Source organism: Natator depressus, chromosome 9 (assembly GCF_965152275.1).
Source record: "Natator depressus isolate rNatDep1 chromosome 9, rNatDep2.hap1, whole genome shotgun sequence".
NCBI classification, from domain to species: domain Eukaryota; kingdom Metazoa; phylum Chordata; order Testudines; family Cheloniidae; genus Natator; species Natator depressus.
The window spans coordinates 63,473,795-63,491,846 of NC_134242.1; the positions used below are offsets into that span (position 1 = coordinate 63,473,795).

Here is an 18,052-nt window from a genome sequence, read left to right on the forward strand (position 1 = left end):
TACACCAAACCAAAATAAGAACATAAGAACGACCATACAGGGTCAGACCAATGGTCTGTCTAGCCCAGTATCCTGTCTTCCAACAGTGGACAATGCCAGGTGCCCCACAGGGAATGAACAGAACAGGTAATCATCAAGTGATCCATTCCCTGTCACCCATTCTCAGCTTCTGGCAAAGAGGCTAGGGACGCCATCCCTGCCCATCCTGTCTAATAGCCATTGATGGACCTATCCTCCATGAATTTATCTAGTTCTTTTCTGAACCCTGTTACAGTTTTGGCCTTCACAACATCCTCTGGCAAAGAGTTCCACAGGTTGACTGTGCGATGTGAAGAAATACTTCCTTTTGTTTGTTTTAAACCTGTTGCCTATTAATTTCATTTGGTGACCCCTAGTTCTTGTGCTATGAGAAGGAGAAAATAACACTTCCTTATTTACTTTCTGCACACCAGTCATGATTTTATAGACTTCTATTGTATCCCTCCTTAGTTGTCTCTTCTCCAAGATGAAAAGTCCCAGTCTTATTAATCTTTACTCATACAGAAGCTGTTCCATACCCTTAATCATTTTTGTTGCCCTTTTCAGAACCTTTTCCAAGTCCACTATATCTTTTTTGACATGGGGCGACCACATCTCCATGCAGTATTCAAGATGTGGGTGTACCATGGATTTATATAAAGGCAATATGATATTTTCTGTCTTATTATCTATTTCTTTCTTAATGATTCCTTAATGATTTTTGACTGCCGCTGCACATTGAGTGGATGTTTTCAGAGAACTATCTACAATGACTCCCAAGATCTCTTTCCTGAGTGGTAACAGCTAATTTAGACCCCATCATTTTATATGTATAAGTGGGATTATGTTTTCCAATGTGCGTTGCTTTGTATTTATCAATGTTGCCCTTCTTTGACTGAAATAAGAGTTTCCACATGGGTTTGTACCAGTTGTAACTGGATGGGCTTAAAAACCATTTTAAGTTAAACTGGTGCAACTTGCCCACATTGGCCTGAGAGTTAAAAATTTTGTTTTCTCAAATATTATCTAATAGTTTGCTGTTCCTGCAGCTATTCTTCCAGTAAAGACAATGGCTCAGCACGAAAAATAACTAGATAAAACCGAACCTTACCAGGACTGTAGGCTTATCGCAGTAAGGAAACTGCAGAATGTACCTCATCATTGTAAGTGGTGTAACTGTACCACTGTGTGCACTATTGCGGGGGGGGGGAGATAGCTCTGAATTTCAATCCTTTACTATAGATTTAGAAGATTTTTAGATTTTTGATTTGTAGATTTTTGCTGTGCATCTTGTGCTTAGGAGGTGGAGAGGTATTCCCATGGGTTGAGCCCTGCCAAATTCACAGCCATGAAAAACGCATCATGGACCGTGAAATCTGGTCTCTTCCCGTGAAATCTCCTGTGTGCTTTTACTTTATACTATACAGATTTCACAGGGGAGACCAGTGTTTCTCAAATTGGGGGTCCTGACCCAAAAGGGAGTTGCGGGGTGGGGTCGCAAGGTTCTTTGGTGTGGAGGCAGGTTGCAGTATTGCCAACCTGACTTCTGCGCTGCCTTCAGAGCTGGGTGGCAGGAGAGCAGTGGCTGTTGGCCGGGCGCCTGGCTCTGAAGGCAGCGCCCCTCCAGCAGCACCACAGAAGGGTGGCAATACCGTCCCGTCCCATCCTTATGTCTGCGCTGCTGCCTTCAGAGCTGGGTGGCTGGAGAGTGGCGGCTGCTGACTGAGGGCCCAGTTCTGCAGGCAGCCATGCAGAAGTAAGGGTGGCAATACCACACCATGCCATCCTTACTTCAGTGCTGCTGCTGGCGATGGCTCTGCCTTCAGAGCTGGGCTCCCGGCCAGCAGCTGCCGCTCTCCAGCTGCCCAGCTCTGAAGGCGCAGAAGTAAGGGTAGCAGTACCACAACCTCCCCTACAGTAGCCTTGCAACCACTGGACAACTCCTTTTTGGGTCTGGATCCCTACAATTACAACACCATGATATTTTAGATTTAAATAACTGAAATCATGAAATTTATTATTTTTAAAATCCTATGACCATGAAATTGACCAAAATGGACCATGAATTTGGTCGGGCCCTACCCATGGGTGAAGTAAAGCAATGTGTGGGGAAGACCAGACTAAAGTAATGTCTGTCTGATCTTATCTGGAATTTACACCACACTCATCATCCTAGGCACTCAGATACTAACATGGAAGCTACATTACCCAAGAGAGGGTGGGGTCTTAACGCCAGAGTTAGGATCCATTGGTAGAGAGGTTTAGAGGAGCCCAGTACTGAATGGTCATGGCAGCTCATTCTCCCCTCCCATGGGAGGAGTGCTTCCATGTCGGGGTTAATGTCCCATGATGGAGCAGTAGGGGGAACTGTATCTGTCTCCCTTTAGCACAGGGAATTTCAAACTCTTTTTGCTGCGCCCCCCTTTGAAAATATTTCAGGCTGTGATGACATTCCCCCCCCCCAAGTCATAGCAAATTATTGTACATACTTATAGCACTAAATTAAGCACGTAGTCATCCCTGCATCCCAGTCAAAGGCGTTGAAGCCTTTCAAAAAGCGTAAAGTAGGCTTACCGTATTTCAAGTTCCCAAGGAGAGGACGCTGCCGAGGGGATGGGAGAGTTGGGCGGGGGTTTACAGCACTATTGTATTATGCCACCCTTACTTCTGTGCTGCTGCTGGTGGCGGCGCTGCCTTCAGAGTTAGGCAGTCAGCCAGCAACTGCCGCTCTCTGCCTATCTCACAATCCCCCCTACAATAGCCTTGCAACCCCCTTTTGGGTCGGGACCCCCAGTTTGAGAAACGCTGCTTTAGTAACTGTCCCTTTCCCATAACACAGGCCTGTCTCCCAAAGTTCCTTCACCAGCCATCGTGCACTCCACAGAACTGAAGGGGCAGCATCTGGCTTCTGACACTTCGGATGCACAGGCCTGAGTTATGCTCTGAGACTTGAAGGATATTTTAAAAATTCAAGGTGATAAATCTCTCTGGAGCTTGCTTTTCCTGCGTGACACTGTCCTCTTGAGAGGATCTAGTGCTGGAGGCAGGTGATAATGCCTGGGAAGAAGAGCTAGGTGGGGAAGGCAGACATCTTCAAAATATGATTGTGGCAAACAGTTATTCAGGCCCCATCTTCCCTGCTGCTTACTGCATCAGAGACGGCTCCCCCATCTGTGGTGCTAAATAAGGAGAGGTCGGTGAATGAAGAGCTCCCAGCTAGACGGGAAAGATCACAAGCCTCTGTGGCTCCTTTAATAACCACAAGGGGATCCTTCGTCACATGCGGCAACAGCTTGGCCACCGGTAAGTGCTGCAGATGGATGTGAAGGGGGCTGGACAGTGTAACGACCATCAGTGCCTCACAGCTCAGTGAGGTAAGCCAAGGGGGTGATCAGCTGTCATGCTACAGGGCACAAGGTGGTCACCAGCAAGGGACAGGAAGGATTTTTTTCATGCCATGTGCAGTGATATGACTGTCCAGGTACCTATAGGTCTCTCCTTCCTCTGAAGGGTCAGGTGTAAGTAGGGTTGGCACCTTCCAAGCCGTACCCTGCAGGACAATAATTATAACCCTGGTACTAGGAGTGGTTAGGGTTGGGTTGTTCTTGGAAAGAGTCAGCAGCCACCCACCTTGTAGGGGTCAGTGTGTTTTGGGCTCTGTGTCCCATGGGTCACATTCTCCCATCATCCGGAGCTGTGCTGAGCACAAGAACTGGATGGGGGAAGATGGCTTGAAGCCACCTTTGTGCCTCCCACATTCTTGGCTTTGCTGGGTGGCCTTCCTGGCCCCTGGTGTATATTAAAGAAGCCTCGGACCTGCTCTTGTTTACGTTGGGCCAAAGCAGTCTACTAAGACCCATCCCACATCCCTGAATCACCAGAGCACAGCAGTGCCCAGTCACACCCCCTCACTCAGCATGCCTCTATGCCATGTGCTATAGGGTAGGCAGTGTGGAGCCCTGGGCCCGGTTCTTCCCAGCCCAGGGGGCTCCTTACACCAGGGTGTCTGCCAAGACAGATTCTGCTGGGTTTATGGCAGTGTCAAGCTGGGACCTGGTCTTTGCCTCTCTCTGCCCTTGCCCTGCTGCTGCGATCAACTGGGACACTTTTGCTGACAGGCCCTGGATTTCCTGTCAGAGTGTTCGGGGAAGGGCCCTTGCCTCTGGAACTCATTCCGCCTGTGGACAAGTGAAGCCCTGAGCCTGTTGATCTTCAGGGCACGTTACAGGGCCTGTCTGCTTACCCCAGTGCTTTTCTGACAGGGTTGGAGAGGTGTTTGGGGGTTTGTTTGGTTACAGCTTCCAAGAGGCTGGTGGTAAGCACATCGCACCAGCGGGAAAATAAAGAAATCCTTAGCATGCCCGGAGCATGAAGCACTCACCTGCTCAGAGCGCTGTGCAGAGGCAGATTTCATTGGGAGTCAAGGTGTCAGGGAATGTAATTGTGTCCTGTAACACATCTATGCAACAGTCAGCATGGCAGGGCAGCGGCACCATGTCACAATGCAACATCCCAACATTGCATTGCCCCTGCAGATACTATGGGAAACAGGACAGCAGGCAAAGCTGAGCCTTCCCTGGGGAAATCCTGGGTATAAGACCCTTCTGTATAGTCTGAGGCAGACCCTTCCTTGCTGCAGGGCTCTGTGCTTTATTAGCTCCTAAACAGGCTGTTAGGTTGCTTCCATGACTTGCAGAATAGAAACCTCCGGCAAGATTGCTTGGCACAGGAATTACTAGGCCAGACAGAATCTGGGGACACATGGGTGGTGCAGGACGTAGGCCCCTCTCCAGATGGCTGTTGCCCCCCTGAGAGGAAGAGCTAAAAACAGCACATGCTTGCTCGTGAGCACATAGCACAGCTCCCAAAGGCAGGACGCTGGGCCAGATGGACAATCGTGTGATACAGCGTGGCAGCTCCTACAGCATTTTCCCAATTTGAGATCAGGTCAGCAAGGAGGAAATACCAGGTGGATGCAGTGGGCTGAGTGTCCCATCATGATCCAGTAAGTGGAGGGAGAGGTTGCGGGACCCCATGCGTGTGACATCCGAGCCCATTTCTGGCACCAAACCGACACAGGCCATTCTGACTCTGGGGAGGAAAGTGCAGCAGCTCCACAAGCTGGTGTGCTTGCACAGGAAGTCTGGCCTCGCAAGGTTCATTCACATGAGAGAATCTTACTCAGGTGAGTAGCCCCATTGAACATGATGTAAATGCTTGTGTAAGGGTTACTCACATGAGGAAGGCATAGCAGGGGCAGACCCATGATACGCATCTTCTCCCCAGTGACACAGGCAGGGGACGCAGTTGCATTTGCTAAGCGATGTATTGTCTGGGCATTAAATCTTGTCCCATCAGGAGGTTTCCCTCTATCTGAGGAGATGTCCTACGTTCCCTCTGAGGTCTATACGTGCAGAAGATGAACTTAGCTCATTACTGGCTGGGGTAGGGAGTGCAGGTGCCACCTGAAAGCAGCTAGTACAGACTGAGGGCTCCTCCACAAGGAGAAAGACTATTTCTCTTCTTACCTAAGTGGGCAGCACAGAGGAGAATTCAGCTCAGTCAGAGGAGGCAGAAGCTGCCTTTCCCTGAAAAACTGCTGTTTGTTTGCTGGGACCTGAGGTAAGCTACCCACTTGGCAGACGACGTGATGGAGAAATCCCGCCAGCTGTCCTTTGTCTGGATTTTTAAAAGGGCTGGCTTGTTCCATGAATGCTAAACATGGGAGCTGTGCAAGCTACAGGAACAAGCAGGAGTCAAAGTGAAGGGAGCATAGCTTCCTCTCCTCTTCCTGGCTTGCGGGGAGAACCCAGAGTTACATAGAGGATCAAAAGGTATAAGGGCTATAAATGTTCATGGTCAGGGAATGACCCAATCACTAGCTCCTGGGGTCAGGAAGAAACTTCTGTTGGAAGGTTGTTCCACAGTTGTCCGTCAAGGGGTTTCGTGCATCTTCCTCTAAAAGAGCTGGTGCTGGCCACTAGTGGAGACATGATACTGAACTAGATGGACCTTGGGTCTGATCCAGCCTGAAATGAAACAAAAAGGAAGCACAGCAGACTTGAGAGACCTAGAAAGGTGGTGATGGTACTTTATTGCTGTGTAGAAAACCTGGTGGGTTTCATTTAGAAGCTGTGGCCATGACTGAGTAGGAGGAGAGGTTTTGGGAGACCTGGGTTTGGATGGGGGACAGGGACTCTCACATATATTTCTGGGTTCCATATGGAAGCCTGGATTGGGGAGGAAGCATGGATGGAGTGCTGGACTGGGATCTAGAAGACCTGAGTTCTGTTCCTAGCTCTGGCCTGCTGGGTGACCTTGCACAAGGTCATGTTGCCTCTCTGTGCCCCAGTTTCCTTATCTATAAAAAAAAAAAAGGGGGGGGGGGGCTAAAGATACTGATCTCCTTCATAAAGCACTTTGAGATCCATTGATGAAACAGGCTATATAAGAGCTAGTTATTATTATATCAGGGATGCATTAGCCTGCTTTGAATTTATATCCACAGTGCTGGTATTTGGCATGCTTTTCTGTGTTCTGATGGGAAGTGTGTGTGTAAATTTGGGGTCCAGTGGTTTTGTTGAGTTTGTAGCATGCTTATTTATTTTTTTTTAATGAAACATAACCTGTCAATGGCAAGTCACAATGAGCTGTGTGGTGGCTCTGCTTTTTTATTTGGCATAAAATCTGTCCTCTGAAATGTTTTAACATCGTCAAAGATGGGAGGAAGTCGCACTGGATATTTCTGGATTTTACAGGGGTAACCCATGCTGGGGCTTTCATTCCTTAACAGCTGTTTTTACACCAGTGCCGGATTCACTGCTGCCCAACTCATTGGACAGACATTTCCATTAGTGCAGAGCTGGTTGGGAATATTTTGACCAAACTTTTGTTGTTGTTGTTTTTGAAAAATGCCAATTCATCCTAACCGAAACGCTTTTGTGGGAAAGAGTTGGCTTTGACGCATTTCTCACCTTGAAACATTTCTGAAGTTTCTAAATTGTTGAAACATCTTATTGCAACATTTTTTTAAATGAAAAATTTCAGTTTTCCGATTTGAACTGCCTTTTTGTTTCAAAATTTAAGCTAATGATAGCATTAAAAATGTGAGGGGGAAAAATTCAATATCTAACCAAAAGGTTTCAAAAAACGTTGTGACTGACCTGGACCACATTTTGGGGAGGGGGGGATTTTTGGTTCATGAACATTTTCGAAGTTTTCAACTTTTCATCCCAATTTGGGTCGGGAAAAATTTCTGAAATCCTGACAATTTTCACAGGATGTGAAAAATGTTTCCTACCCAGCTCTGGTAAAATGCTCCAAATGGTGATCATTCACACGCAGTTTGCACTGCTGCAAAAGACTGCACAAGGTGCAGGGTAATGGAGAACCAGACTCCCAGTCTTGTCGAGTTAGTACGAATGGGGCTGGGGAAGACCAGTGATATCAGTGTGTGCAGCTGGGCAGGAATATAGTTTTGCTTGGCTGACTATGTGGTGGCTCAGGGATGTGTGTCCTTCCAGACACAGTTCTTCGTTTGTCCTCATTCATACGCCACTGTGTGATGATGAAACCCAGTATGGCAGCCACCAGTACTGCTGAGCTCCCCTTCCTCCTTGGATCTGCTTTAATCACCAATAAAGAGGATTACCAAACCTCATGCTTCAGAACATCAGCTGATTACTTGTGTTATACTAATAAAATAAAAACCAGCAGGATCTTATTAAAGAGGAAAAGGCAAAATACCACATTTATTGTGAATGCAGAAAGAACCATAGTAAGCAGTTAGTTATAGTTATAACATTCCATTCAATCTCTCTCTCTCTCTCACACACACACACACACACACACACACACACTCAATCTCTCTCTCTCACACACACACACACACACACACACACACACACACACACACACACACACACACACGTTCTGCAAGGTTGTTATCATAGTTACCAGCCTTTGAGTTGCTCATGCCAAGCCACTGGCCAGGTGGCCTGGACATGAGGAGGGGGCAGGGCCTTGTCAGATGCTCATCTGATGCTCCTGGAAGTTGGTTTGCAGAATCAGACCCCAAAGTAACTCCGTTTCTAGAGTCCATTTTTATAGGAATTTCTTCCTATGCCAGTCTATGGGAATTGCTTCATCATGCTATTGCTGAATCAATCAGCAGATGGCACGTTCCTGACGGCTCCGTGCTGCTAGATGTTATCTTGTTCTTTGGTTCTCCCATTCTTGAGGCTGTTGGATGGATTCCAGTCTGCCCTCCGGAGGTCCTCTGATTATTTCCACTTGACGCCTTCTTCAGCCGTTGGACACTGGATTCTTAGGCTGGCACCTCCCTGATCATTCAGTTATTATCCACACCAAGCATCCATCCACATACATCCTCTATCTCTATTTTAATCACAATTGTTAATACAACAAAAGGGCGGGGAGTTTCTGGGTGCTGTTTCTGTTGTTACAGAGTATTGCTTTGAGTCTCTCTCTGTGTGAATTGCTTTGAGAACAGACTCTGTCTTAGAATGTACTAACGCAATTAGCAGCTTGCAAGCTTCACACATAGAGGGAGAGAAACAGTACCAAAAACCAAGAGACCTCTTAATTAGTAATACCCTGGAATTTAAACTATGGGGAATCAAACTCATTTGTGATTTTAATACAGAACTTCTTTAATATGATCCAACACTTGCAGGGGTCAGGAAGGAATTTTCTTCAAACACCATAGCTCCATTAGCTACGTACATTATGGTAGCATTTCATAGAGTTCCCTGAGGTGTTCAGACACCACGGTTATTGGTACCAAAGAAGAACCAGATTAGAAGAGATTATTCCTCTGAATATCAGATATTAGCCCCAACTGGGGGCAGGATACTGAGGGCAAGGGTCATGCTGGGTGCTGGTTTTGTGCACAACTCTCCCTGCAATAGCAGAGCAGTTGGATATTTCTGCTAATTGATAATCAGTAAAATAGTTAATAATGCTGTTGTCTAAAATGTCATCAGTAGGCTTCAGAATAAACACAACATTGCACTGAATAGGGACATTTCAAGCTGCTGTTACAGGTTGCTTGCCTGCAGACTCTGACAGCAATGCAGTGAGTTACGCTCAGCTTTCCTGAACAACCATAAGGGGCAGAAGATATTTTCGGTTTTAAATGTAAGCTTAAATTTGGCAGATGCTGAAGGGGGACCCCAGAGAAGTGCAGATGCAGCCAGCCAGTCATTAACCACTCACTCTGCCCTCTGCCTGGGTTTGGTGGAACAATGAACTGATTTAGTAGAGAAAATCCTCTGTGTTCCTATGGGATACAGGTGGGGAAACTGCTGGTTTCTCCTTGTTTCATTCAGGCCTGTGTCCTGGAGTAGGATGTTCCTGCTGCCCTTTGTGATGCTGTGCTGAGGTTAAAACCGATTAGCCAGGATGGTTTTGCACTACTGCTGTCTCTCATCCCAAAGCAATGGAATACTGTCATACTGTGCCTGTTTACCTTACAGAGGACTCAGATAATAGGGGACATAATAAAAGTATATCAACTGATGAATGGTAAAGAGGAGGGAGATTGAGGACTTCTCTTCCCCCATCTCCTAGAACAAGGGGGACAGGCAGTGCAACTGAAAGGTGACCAATTCATAACTGAAAAGGGAACTACTGTTTCCACACAATTAGCCTGTGGAACTCACTGCTACAATATATCATTTTGCCCAGGAGCCTAGCAGCTCTCAAAAATACAACTGGGCGTTTAGAGAGAGAACAAAACTATCTAGAGTTAGTATAGGAAGTATTTAAACAAATAAACTTGAATTTTAGAAGGGATATAAACCCTCCTGTTTCAGGGCATAAGCCAGCCTCTGTTGGGGGTCAGTAAAACATTCTTCCTGGGGTAGGTCTGGGCTCTCCCCTCTTGGAGGCAGGATACTGGACTAGGTGGCCTATTGGTCCTATCCAGTCTGGCAGTGCCTGTCCCTACTGTCTTCTCCTACATTATTGTTGAAGGATTGTTAGCAGGGGGTCAATTTGGCATGGAGGTTCGGGCAGACCCTGTTTCATTGCTGGTGAGATGTTACTGCTTCTGCAGAACTACTGGGTTCAGTCATGCTGGTCCTTTATTATTAATTACACTTGTAGTTCTTCTGCTGCATCAAAGTCTTATCAGAGGAGAGGCAGCTTAAGACGCTGGGAAAGGCGTATGATTGTTAATATCCAGCGTTGCATGCGTTTTATTCCCTTCTTCCATTTCATGGTGGCTGACTGACTGCATTACAGCTGAAATTAGGCCTTTTTTTAAACAAAATTGGGTTCTTTAATCTGAGTACTGCTAACTTGTTGAGCTGATGGTTTGCTGCCTGAGAATTGAAGGCAGTCTAAGACCAGCTCTAGTCTAAGACCAGCCCATCTGGGCACCATACAACCCGAGGCCCCAGTCCAGAGCTCACCTCTGGACCAGGGATAGTGGTATTTGGTCTGCGGTGGGAGCTCTGAATGAAAGGGGTGAGCCCAGGGCTCTTGGGGAACTGCGGCACCATTCTCAGCAGGAAGGAGGCTCTGAAGATGGCTCATAATAAGAATGATGATTAATAGGGGTCTGCCCGTCTCTAAGGCCCTTCGTTCAGGGCTCTTCAAGTGCATTATGGACATGGAGAGATTAACCCTCGCAGCATGCCGGTGCGGGAGGTCACATTTATTCCCATTGTACAGCTGGGGAACCGGAAGCTCAGTGAGCGATCTGAGATCCCGCAGGATGTCCGTGCAAAGCCAGGCAGAGTCCCCAGGTGGCCTCCCTCCTGGTCGGAGAGCCATGAGAACACGCTCTTTCTGGAATGGCAAGGAGGTACAGGAACAATCCTTGTCTAGGCCATGCTGCAACCTGGAATCATTCCCTGCTTACGGATAGTTGTGTTACAGGACAAGCTTTCTCTGCCCAGTGGCCTGGTGCAGGGGTGCTGAATTCCAGCAGGCCCAGAGGCCAGCGGGTATTGGAGCATGGAGGAAGCTAGGGGAACACCCAGGAGAGGGATCCAGACTGTCATAGGGGGCCAGCTATTGGACTGGCATTGAAACCAGCTGTCACCCCCCAGTGGTGGTAAAATGCTGAGAAGCTGCTGAGCCAGTCCTTCCACTCAGGTGATGCCAGCCAGTCCCTGTCCCCTGTGAACCTCCAGAAAGTCCGTCTCCAGGGCTGAGGCTGGCGCTGGACTGGGCGCCCCATCCAGGCGATTAGCAGTCTTGGATTTATAGCACCGGGGATTAGCATCTTAATGGATTTTACTGCAGCTCACATCTGCTGATAAAGGAGACATGTGGTTCTAGCAGAGCGGGGGGATCCCAACGTTCATTTCTCATGTTTGTGGCAGGGACTGAGGTGTATTTTATCAGCACCACAGCTGTGCAAATCCCAGCTCGACTGCCAAAGCAAAACAGATAGAGGAGTTTTCTCATTATATTCCACCAGCTTAGAGAAAGTAAAGGTGCCCCCGTGCCTTTCCCTGCAGTTACGTCAAACAGCAGCCTCAGAGGAGCAGCGCACGGGGATAATGCACAAGGGGATGGTCCTGTGCTCAAAGCACAGTACTGGCAGCAAGGACTCCTGGGTCCTGTTGCTAGCTCTGCCATTGACTTGCTGTGTGAGCTAGGCGCTCGGTCTCTCTGTGCCTCGGTTTTGTTATCTGCAAAATGGGGACCTAATAGGCTAAACTCAGCCATGCTCCTGAAGGGCTTTGGTATCTTGGGGGTTGTATATTGCCGCCCAGCTGAGCACTGTGTCTGTCAGTCTCAGGTGGCAGAGAGCTAGAGTGGGATTCATATGGTGGAGTGTAGAGTTGTCCGGGAAGGGGGGGGAGTGAGGAGGGCTCAGGCTACAGAAGCTTTCAGACGTGCTGGCTAGGCTGGTAAATACAGTCCTCCCCCTGCCCCGGCCACACACACACACACACCACCTGACAGCAGGAGTTTCTGTTGAGTCAGGCTGAGCGGGAGCTGCTGTGATGCTTTCAGTGAGCATTTCACCTTCCCATGTTTTGCTTTCGAATTGTCTTGCTTTTAAAATTACTTGATTCTGTTTTAAATGCTCATGAGAGTAGCAAAGCTGATAACAAGCTACTGTAGAGGCAGGCACAGAGCTACCATAGAGCAAGCGGCTGTGCAAGAGTTCCCTCCACAGCTCTGTCCCTGTACTGCAAATCTGATCTGCAGCCCCTTCTGCTACTCTGTCCCACACCTGAGCCCTCCCACAGCTCTGTCAGTGCCTTCAGGTCTGACCTGCAACCCACTGTTATTCCAGTCCTTGAACTCCACAGCTCTGTCAACGCCCCTCAGGCCTGACCTGCTGTATCCTTATCGTTCACCTGAGGGATGAAAAGCTAATGATTTGAAGCAATAATACCATGCCCAGCCCAGCCATGCCCACCCCTTTCCCCCTGCCTGGCATGTTCCATATTGCTGCAAACCAGCTCAGCTGCTAGGAGCATGAAAGTATGGCTGACCCGGTTTGTGGAGTGACAGCTGGCTCATTCCAATGACCCTGCAGCTCTAGCCATATATTCAGCCCCTATATAGCCCGCCCTCTTTAGAGTAGCTGCACACGAACAATGGGTATGCTGGCTTCTGGGCTTTTCCCAATAAAATCGGAGTGTGCTTCTTCAAGCAGCTGTTAGGTATGGAGACTATTTTATATGGGAGCCGTATTCAAGCCTGACGACTTCAGAGTAGTTACAGCTCCAGTGAATTTGGCCTATTTAGTCCAATCAGTGCTCTAGGGTGAGGAATGGCGCTCTCCCCGCTCCCAACCCCCGGCCTTTTTTCATTTTTTCTTTCTTTCCCTCTTTCTAAGGCTTCAGAACTTTGCCGGGAAGGCAGGAGAACTGATAGCAAAGTTGCAGAACACCCTCCCTTCTCTCTCCCTCCTCCCGGATGCTCTGCCTAGGAGAGTGCTGAGCATGTCACAGAGAGCTCACCCGCACGTATGCACGACGGCTCCATTTGCAGGGAAGGCCATGACCCATCCTCTGCTCAACAGTTTTCTTTATATGTTCTTATTTTTATCATGTGTGTCACTGTGTCCTACCAGGTTTCAGAGCAGCAGCCGTGTTAGTCTGTAACCGCAAAAAGAACAGGAGTCCTTGTGGCACCTTAGAGACTAACACATTTATTTGAGCATAAGAGGTGGGACTGAAGGGGCAGTGAGCCCTGGAATGGTTTGAAATCAATCAGTGGAAAAGGTTGAAAATCACTGATGTGGACAATAGCAACAGATTGCAATTGCGGCACCTATGCAGCATGATTGCTATTAACATAGTATCATAGACATAACATATAGCAGCTAATTGGTGTACACTTGGGTTTGCTATATACCGAGGTATCCACAGATATGGGCTGTAGGTGTTGGGGATCTAAAAGACCTACTAGCTCCCATCAGGGCAGAGGCTTCTGGCCAAAGGGCTGGGGGTCAGAGCTTTCTCAGCAAAGGGCAGCCAGCTGGTCAACATGCTACTATTGAAGATCAGAATGAGCCGGAGTTGAGTCATTGTCTCATTCAGGGGATCCTAACTTAATCACGGAGACGCAGCGTAGCTCAGCAGCATTGCGCATGGAAGAGAACTACTGTGATGAATCCCGTCTGAGGAGGCAGCGTCAAACGAAGAGCTCAGTTCTGGTTTCAGCCATGCTGTGCTGTCACCCTTAATTTTGTATCTGGTGTTGAAATATCACAGTGCTGGAGGCCATTGGAAATGCAGATGGATTGGAGTCGATAGAGAACGGATCACATGCTAAACTTCTGAGAGAGAACAATTGACTTGTAACCGAAAGGCCAGGAAGAATCTAGCAGACTAAATAGTCTGGACGGTAACACTGAACCGACAGCACAGAAGCAACACTCACCTTCAGACACTTGGAAACTATTTACCAAGGGTTGTGGTGGATTCTCCATCATTGATAATTATTAAATCAAGACTGGATGTTTTTCTAGATCTGCTCTGGGAATTATTGTGGGGTCGTTCTCTGGCCTGTGTTATACAGGAGGTCAGACTAGATGGTCACAGTGGTCCCTTCTGGCCTTGGACCATCCTCTGTCTCCAGTACAATTGTGCACCGAAGTCACCTTTTCATAGCAAGACACTCTAGCAATCAAGACACCAATGAGATTGTTATCCTTTGCATTAGTGGTCTGGGAAGAATATAGGTGTCATCACGTATTTGTTTTGTATCGTGGCATTCGCTTCAGGGGGCAGGGCATTGAAAGTATGGCAGAAGGTGCAAACCATAGGGGATTAGGTCATGACACAGAATGGGACAGATGATGCAGAAATCAGTGCCCCAGGTCACATGGTGTGCAAAGGTCTGACTCCAGTGGGGTTAAGGTGGAAGGAGGGTGATGTGACTATCAGACCCCCTGTCATAAATATAAAGGGAAGGGTAACAACCTTTTTGTATGCAGTAACATCAAATCCCTCCTGGCCAGAGGTACAGAATCACTTACCTGTAAGGGGTTAATCAGTTCAATTAACCTAGTTGGCACCTGACCAGAAGGACCAACGGGGAAAGAAGATACTTTCAAATCTGGGTTGCGGCGGGGAAGGTTTTGTTTGTGCTCTTTGTTTTGTTCTCTCTCAGGACAAAGAGAGAGACTAAGCAGGTAACCCAGCTCCTACTGAAATGATAACATCTAAACTTACAAAAATTGTAAGTAATAGCAAGGAAATGTGTTAGGTTATCTTTTGTTTTAGCTTGTGAATTTTCCCTATGCTGAGAGGGAGATTTATTCATGTTTTTGTAACTTTGAAGTTGAGCCTAGAGGGGAATCCTCTGTGGTTTTAAATCTTTTTCTTACCCTGTAAAATACCTTCCATCTTGACTTTACAGAAGTGCTTCTTTTACTTTTTTCTTTATCATAAAGTTCTTCTTTTAAGAACCTGATTGATTTTAGTGTCCTCAACATAAAGGGTCTGGTCTGTACTTTTATTAAAGGCAATTGGTTGGTATATTATTCTCAAGCCTCCCCAGGAAAGGGGGTGAAGGGACTTGGGGGGATATTTTGGGGAAGTGGGAACTCCAAGCGATCCTTTTCCTGAACCTTTATCCAAAGCACTTGGTGGTGGCAGCAATACCGTCCAAGGACAAGGGAAGGATTTGTGCCTTGAGGAAGTTTTTAACCTAAGCTGGTAGAAATAAGCTTAGGGGGTCTTTCATGCGGGTCCCCACATCTGTACGCCAGAGTTCAGAGTGGGGAGGGAACCCTGGCACCCCCTTACATCACAGATCCATTCCTTGTGCATCTCTGAGTCCTTGTTGCTGACTGTGCAGACAAGGACAAGCACTGGCTCCCAGGAGCGCTGCAGAGCCTGTACAGCTCTAAAAGTTGGGGCTGGATGCCTCAGGTATCATCAACCAAATTGTCAGCTAAATTCCAGCAGCAGAATCCTAATTTCTGATGGTGATATAGGAGGCAGGCAGAACAGAGCTGGCTGTTCAGATCCCAGGGAGGGTTGGTGGCGATTGCAGTTTGGGGGGCGGAAAACAAAACATTTGGATGCATAAACTCAGCAAAGCTGAGCGGGACACCAAGGAGAAAGGAGGCACTGCACTTCCAGCAGGCCTTCCCAGGTTCAAATCCCAACCTTGATCCCCCTTGTTTCCTGGCTGGGGGCACCTAAGACGTGAAGCACAGTCCCTCAGGAGGGAAGGCTCGGCCCCCGTGGGGTTGAACTACGTCAGAGCTGCACTCCTGCAAGCAGCATGGCTCCTCTGCCTCGTGGAATGAGGCTGGTGGAGAATAAGCCTGGTTGAGGGAGGTCAGTATAACAACTTGGTGCCCTGTGGCCTTTTGGCTCCCAGCCCCCTGCCCTGTGTTTGTGTTTGGGATACAGCTCTGTTACATGCCCTGTCTCCCTCTCCAGTCATGTGATGCAGGAGGAGAGCTGTGATGATATGGAATGTGGTCAGCTGCCTTCAGACGCTCTCCGACAGGTGAAAATCCAGCGTGACCCGCTCTACGGCTTTGGTTTCGTGGCCGGCAGCGAGAGGCCAGTGGTGGTGCGCTCGGTAACAGCAGGTAGGCACAGGCTATGTGCTTGGCTCACAGCCACCTGAGGGAAAGGGACTGTCCAGAGTGGAGCAGATCAGACAAGTGGGAAGCAAGGAACGGGCAAAGGAGTGCCATGCTGCCTGGAGTATGGGCGCTGCAGGCTGGGAGCTGGGGGCTCGCACCCTGAGGCAGACACTGGAGTGCTGGGTGGGATGGGTGTGAGTGTTGTTGTCTTCTTGCCTGTTGCTGACAATGGGGTAGAGGCTGGGGGGAATTGACTGTTGAAGGCAGGGGCCTTCAGAGACACAGTCTGCGACGGACAGGATTGTGTCTGAGAGATCTTGGAAGTACAGCAGCCACGTCCACTCCATGTCCTGCGCCCAACTGTGCCTTGCCCATGGTGGAGAGGGGGCAGTGGGAGGAAGGGGGCCTCATGCTGCCTGTCAGCAGCCACAGGGTCCGCGGTAGCCAGGACCTGTGCGAGCCAGCCACAGCCCATGCTGGCTAACAGGGCGATCGAGAGGCTTTGAGCTGAGTGAGGAGGAGTGACGGAGAGCATCCACTGAGGGGAAAGAGCAGAACCTAGGAGGGGAGCACAAGAGGAAGGCAGAGAGCAGCCGGGGACATGGGGGGCACACAACATGCCACTTGTAAATGGGCACCGGCAGCGCCATGGTTACCTGCCCCTTGTCCAGACCCAGGGGCATTTTCTCCTCCAGGTCCCCTTCCAAAAGAGTCTCTGCTGCTGCTGCTGAGTCAGGAGTTGCAAAGTCCCCTGCCATGCCCTACAGAAGCGTCTGGGCAGACTGCCATGGTGTGCAGCAGGGTTGCTGCCATTGCGAAGGGTTCTGGGGTAGGCTGGTGAAGGAAAGTGGCTACAGTAGAGCTGCAAGCAGGAACACTGGATGGGCTACACCGAGTGGGTTGGTGGAGGAAGGGAGGAAGAAGTAACTGGGGAAGACAGATCCCGTCTTTCTGGGGCACCAGTAGACACGTAGCCAGTTCCTCTGGCTGGGTTTCAGCCCAGCCTGTGACCAGGCTCTTGGCCTTCCCAACCCAGTTCTTTGAGAAGCTGGAACTGGCCCCTCTACGTGGCACTGGTTTCTCACTGAACAGCAGGAGCAGGCCGCATAGGAGGGTTATTAGATGAGCCACTGCCATTCATCCCAGTGGGAGCTGTGTGTGGGCCAGCTGAGCTGGGAACAGAGCCCCTTCACTGGGCTCTGAGAATGGCGGGGCCTGAGGCCTGCTCCTTTCGTTCCGGGCAGCACAGAGCCCCATTCACCTGCTCACTTCCCACCCCCACACCCCCCCCCACAGGCTGAAACAGGGAATGCTCCGTGCTGCAGGCAGGGGCTCTAACACCTACTCTCCTCTCCATGGCAGGAGGCCCCTCTGAGGATAAACTCTTGGCAGGAGACCAGATTGTGGCCATAAATGATGAGGATGTGAGTGAAGCCTCCAGAGAGAGATTCATTGACCTGGTCAGGTAACAGACTTCTCCCCTACCTCATCCTGGGTGCCGGGGAAAGGGCGGGCAGAAAGGGATGTTAGCACTTAGGTCTCTTAAAGGGCTGGAGGGGGTGATCCCAGAACCGCTAGCCAAGAGACCTGATAACTGGCAGTATCTGGGCACCGCTGCAATGGAATATGCATGGCTGCGGCCTCGGGAGCCACGTTCAGGTACTGCAGTGATCAAATTGGCCCTGCTGGAGTCAGCCCTGGCTCTGCACTGCTGTGAGGAAGCTCACCCTGCCAGAGTCTGAGTTAGCACGGGCGGGGCAATGCTGTGGGGAAGCTCACCCCGCTGAAGGCTGGCACTGACAGGAAGTTTCTTTGATTAACCGTCATCCACACCACACGCTCGTCCACCTGAGTCATAACCCTTTCTGGCACCCGTCCAGCTCTGAGGGCTACGGAGCCACAGGAGTTTTATATAGATCAGAACACAAGTGAGACTCAGTCCCCGCTGTGCATGAAGCTCACCCAGGGACCCCTCTCAGGAGTGGCCTG

The 18,052-nt window shown here is 49.1% G+C and overlaps 1 protein-coding gene across 4 annotated transcripts in view; it reads left to right on the forward strand.

Moving 5' to 3' along the window:
- FRMPD3 (FERM and PDZ domain containing 3) overlaps window positions 1-18,052 on the forward strand; it is a 153,120-nt gene that overhangs the window by 88,994 nt on the left and 46,074 nt on the right. For all 4 annotated transcript variants that reach the window (XM_074964395.1, XM_074964393.1, XM_074964394.1 and 1 more), the window contains 2 exons: window positions 15,912-16,066; window positions 17,426-17,528. In XM_074964395.1, the coding sequence (XP_074820496.1) occupies window positions 15,919-16,066; window positions 17,426-17,528 (251 nt within the window). In that variant the 5' untranslated portion in view covers window positions 15,912-15,918. The remainder of the gene's footprint in view (window positions 1-15,911; window positions 16,067-17,425; window positions 17,529-18,052) is intronic.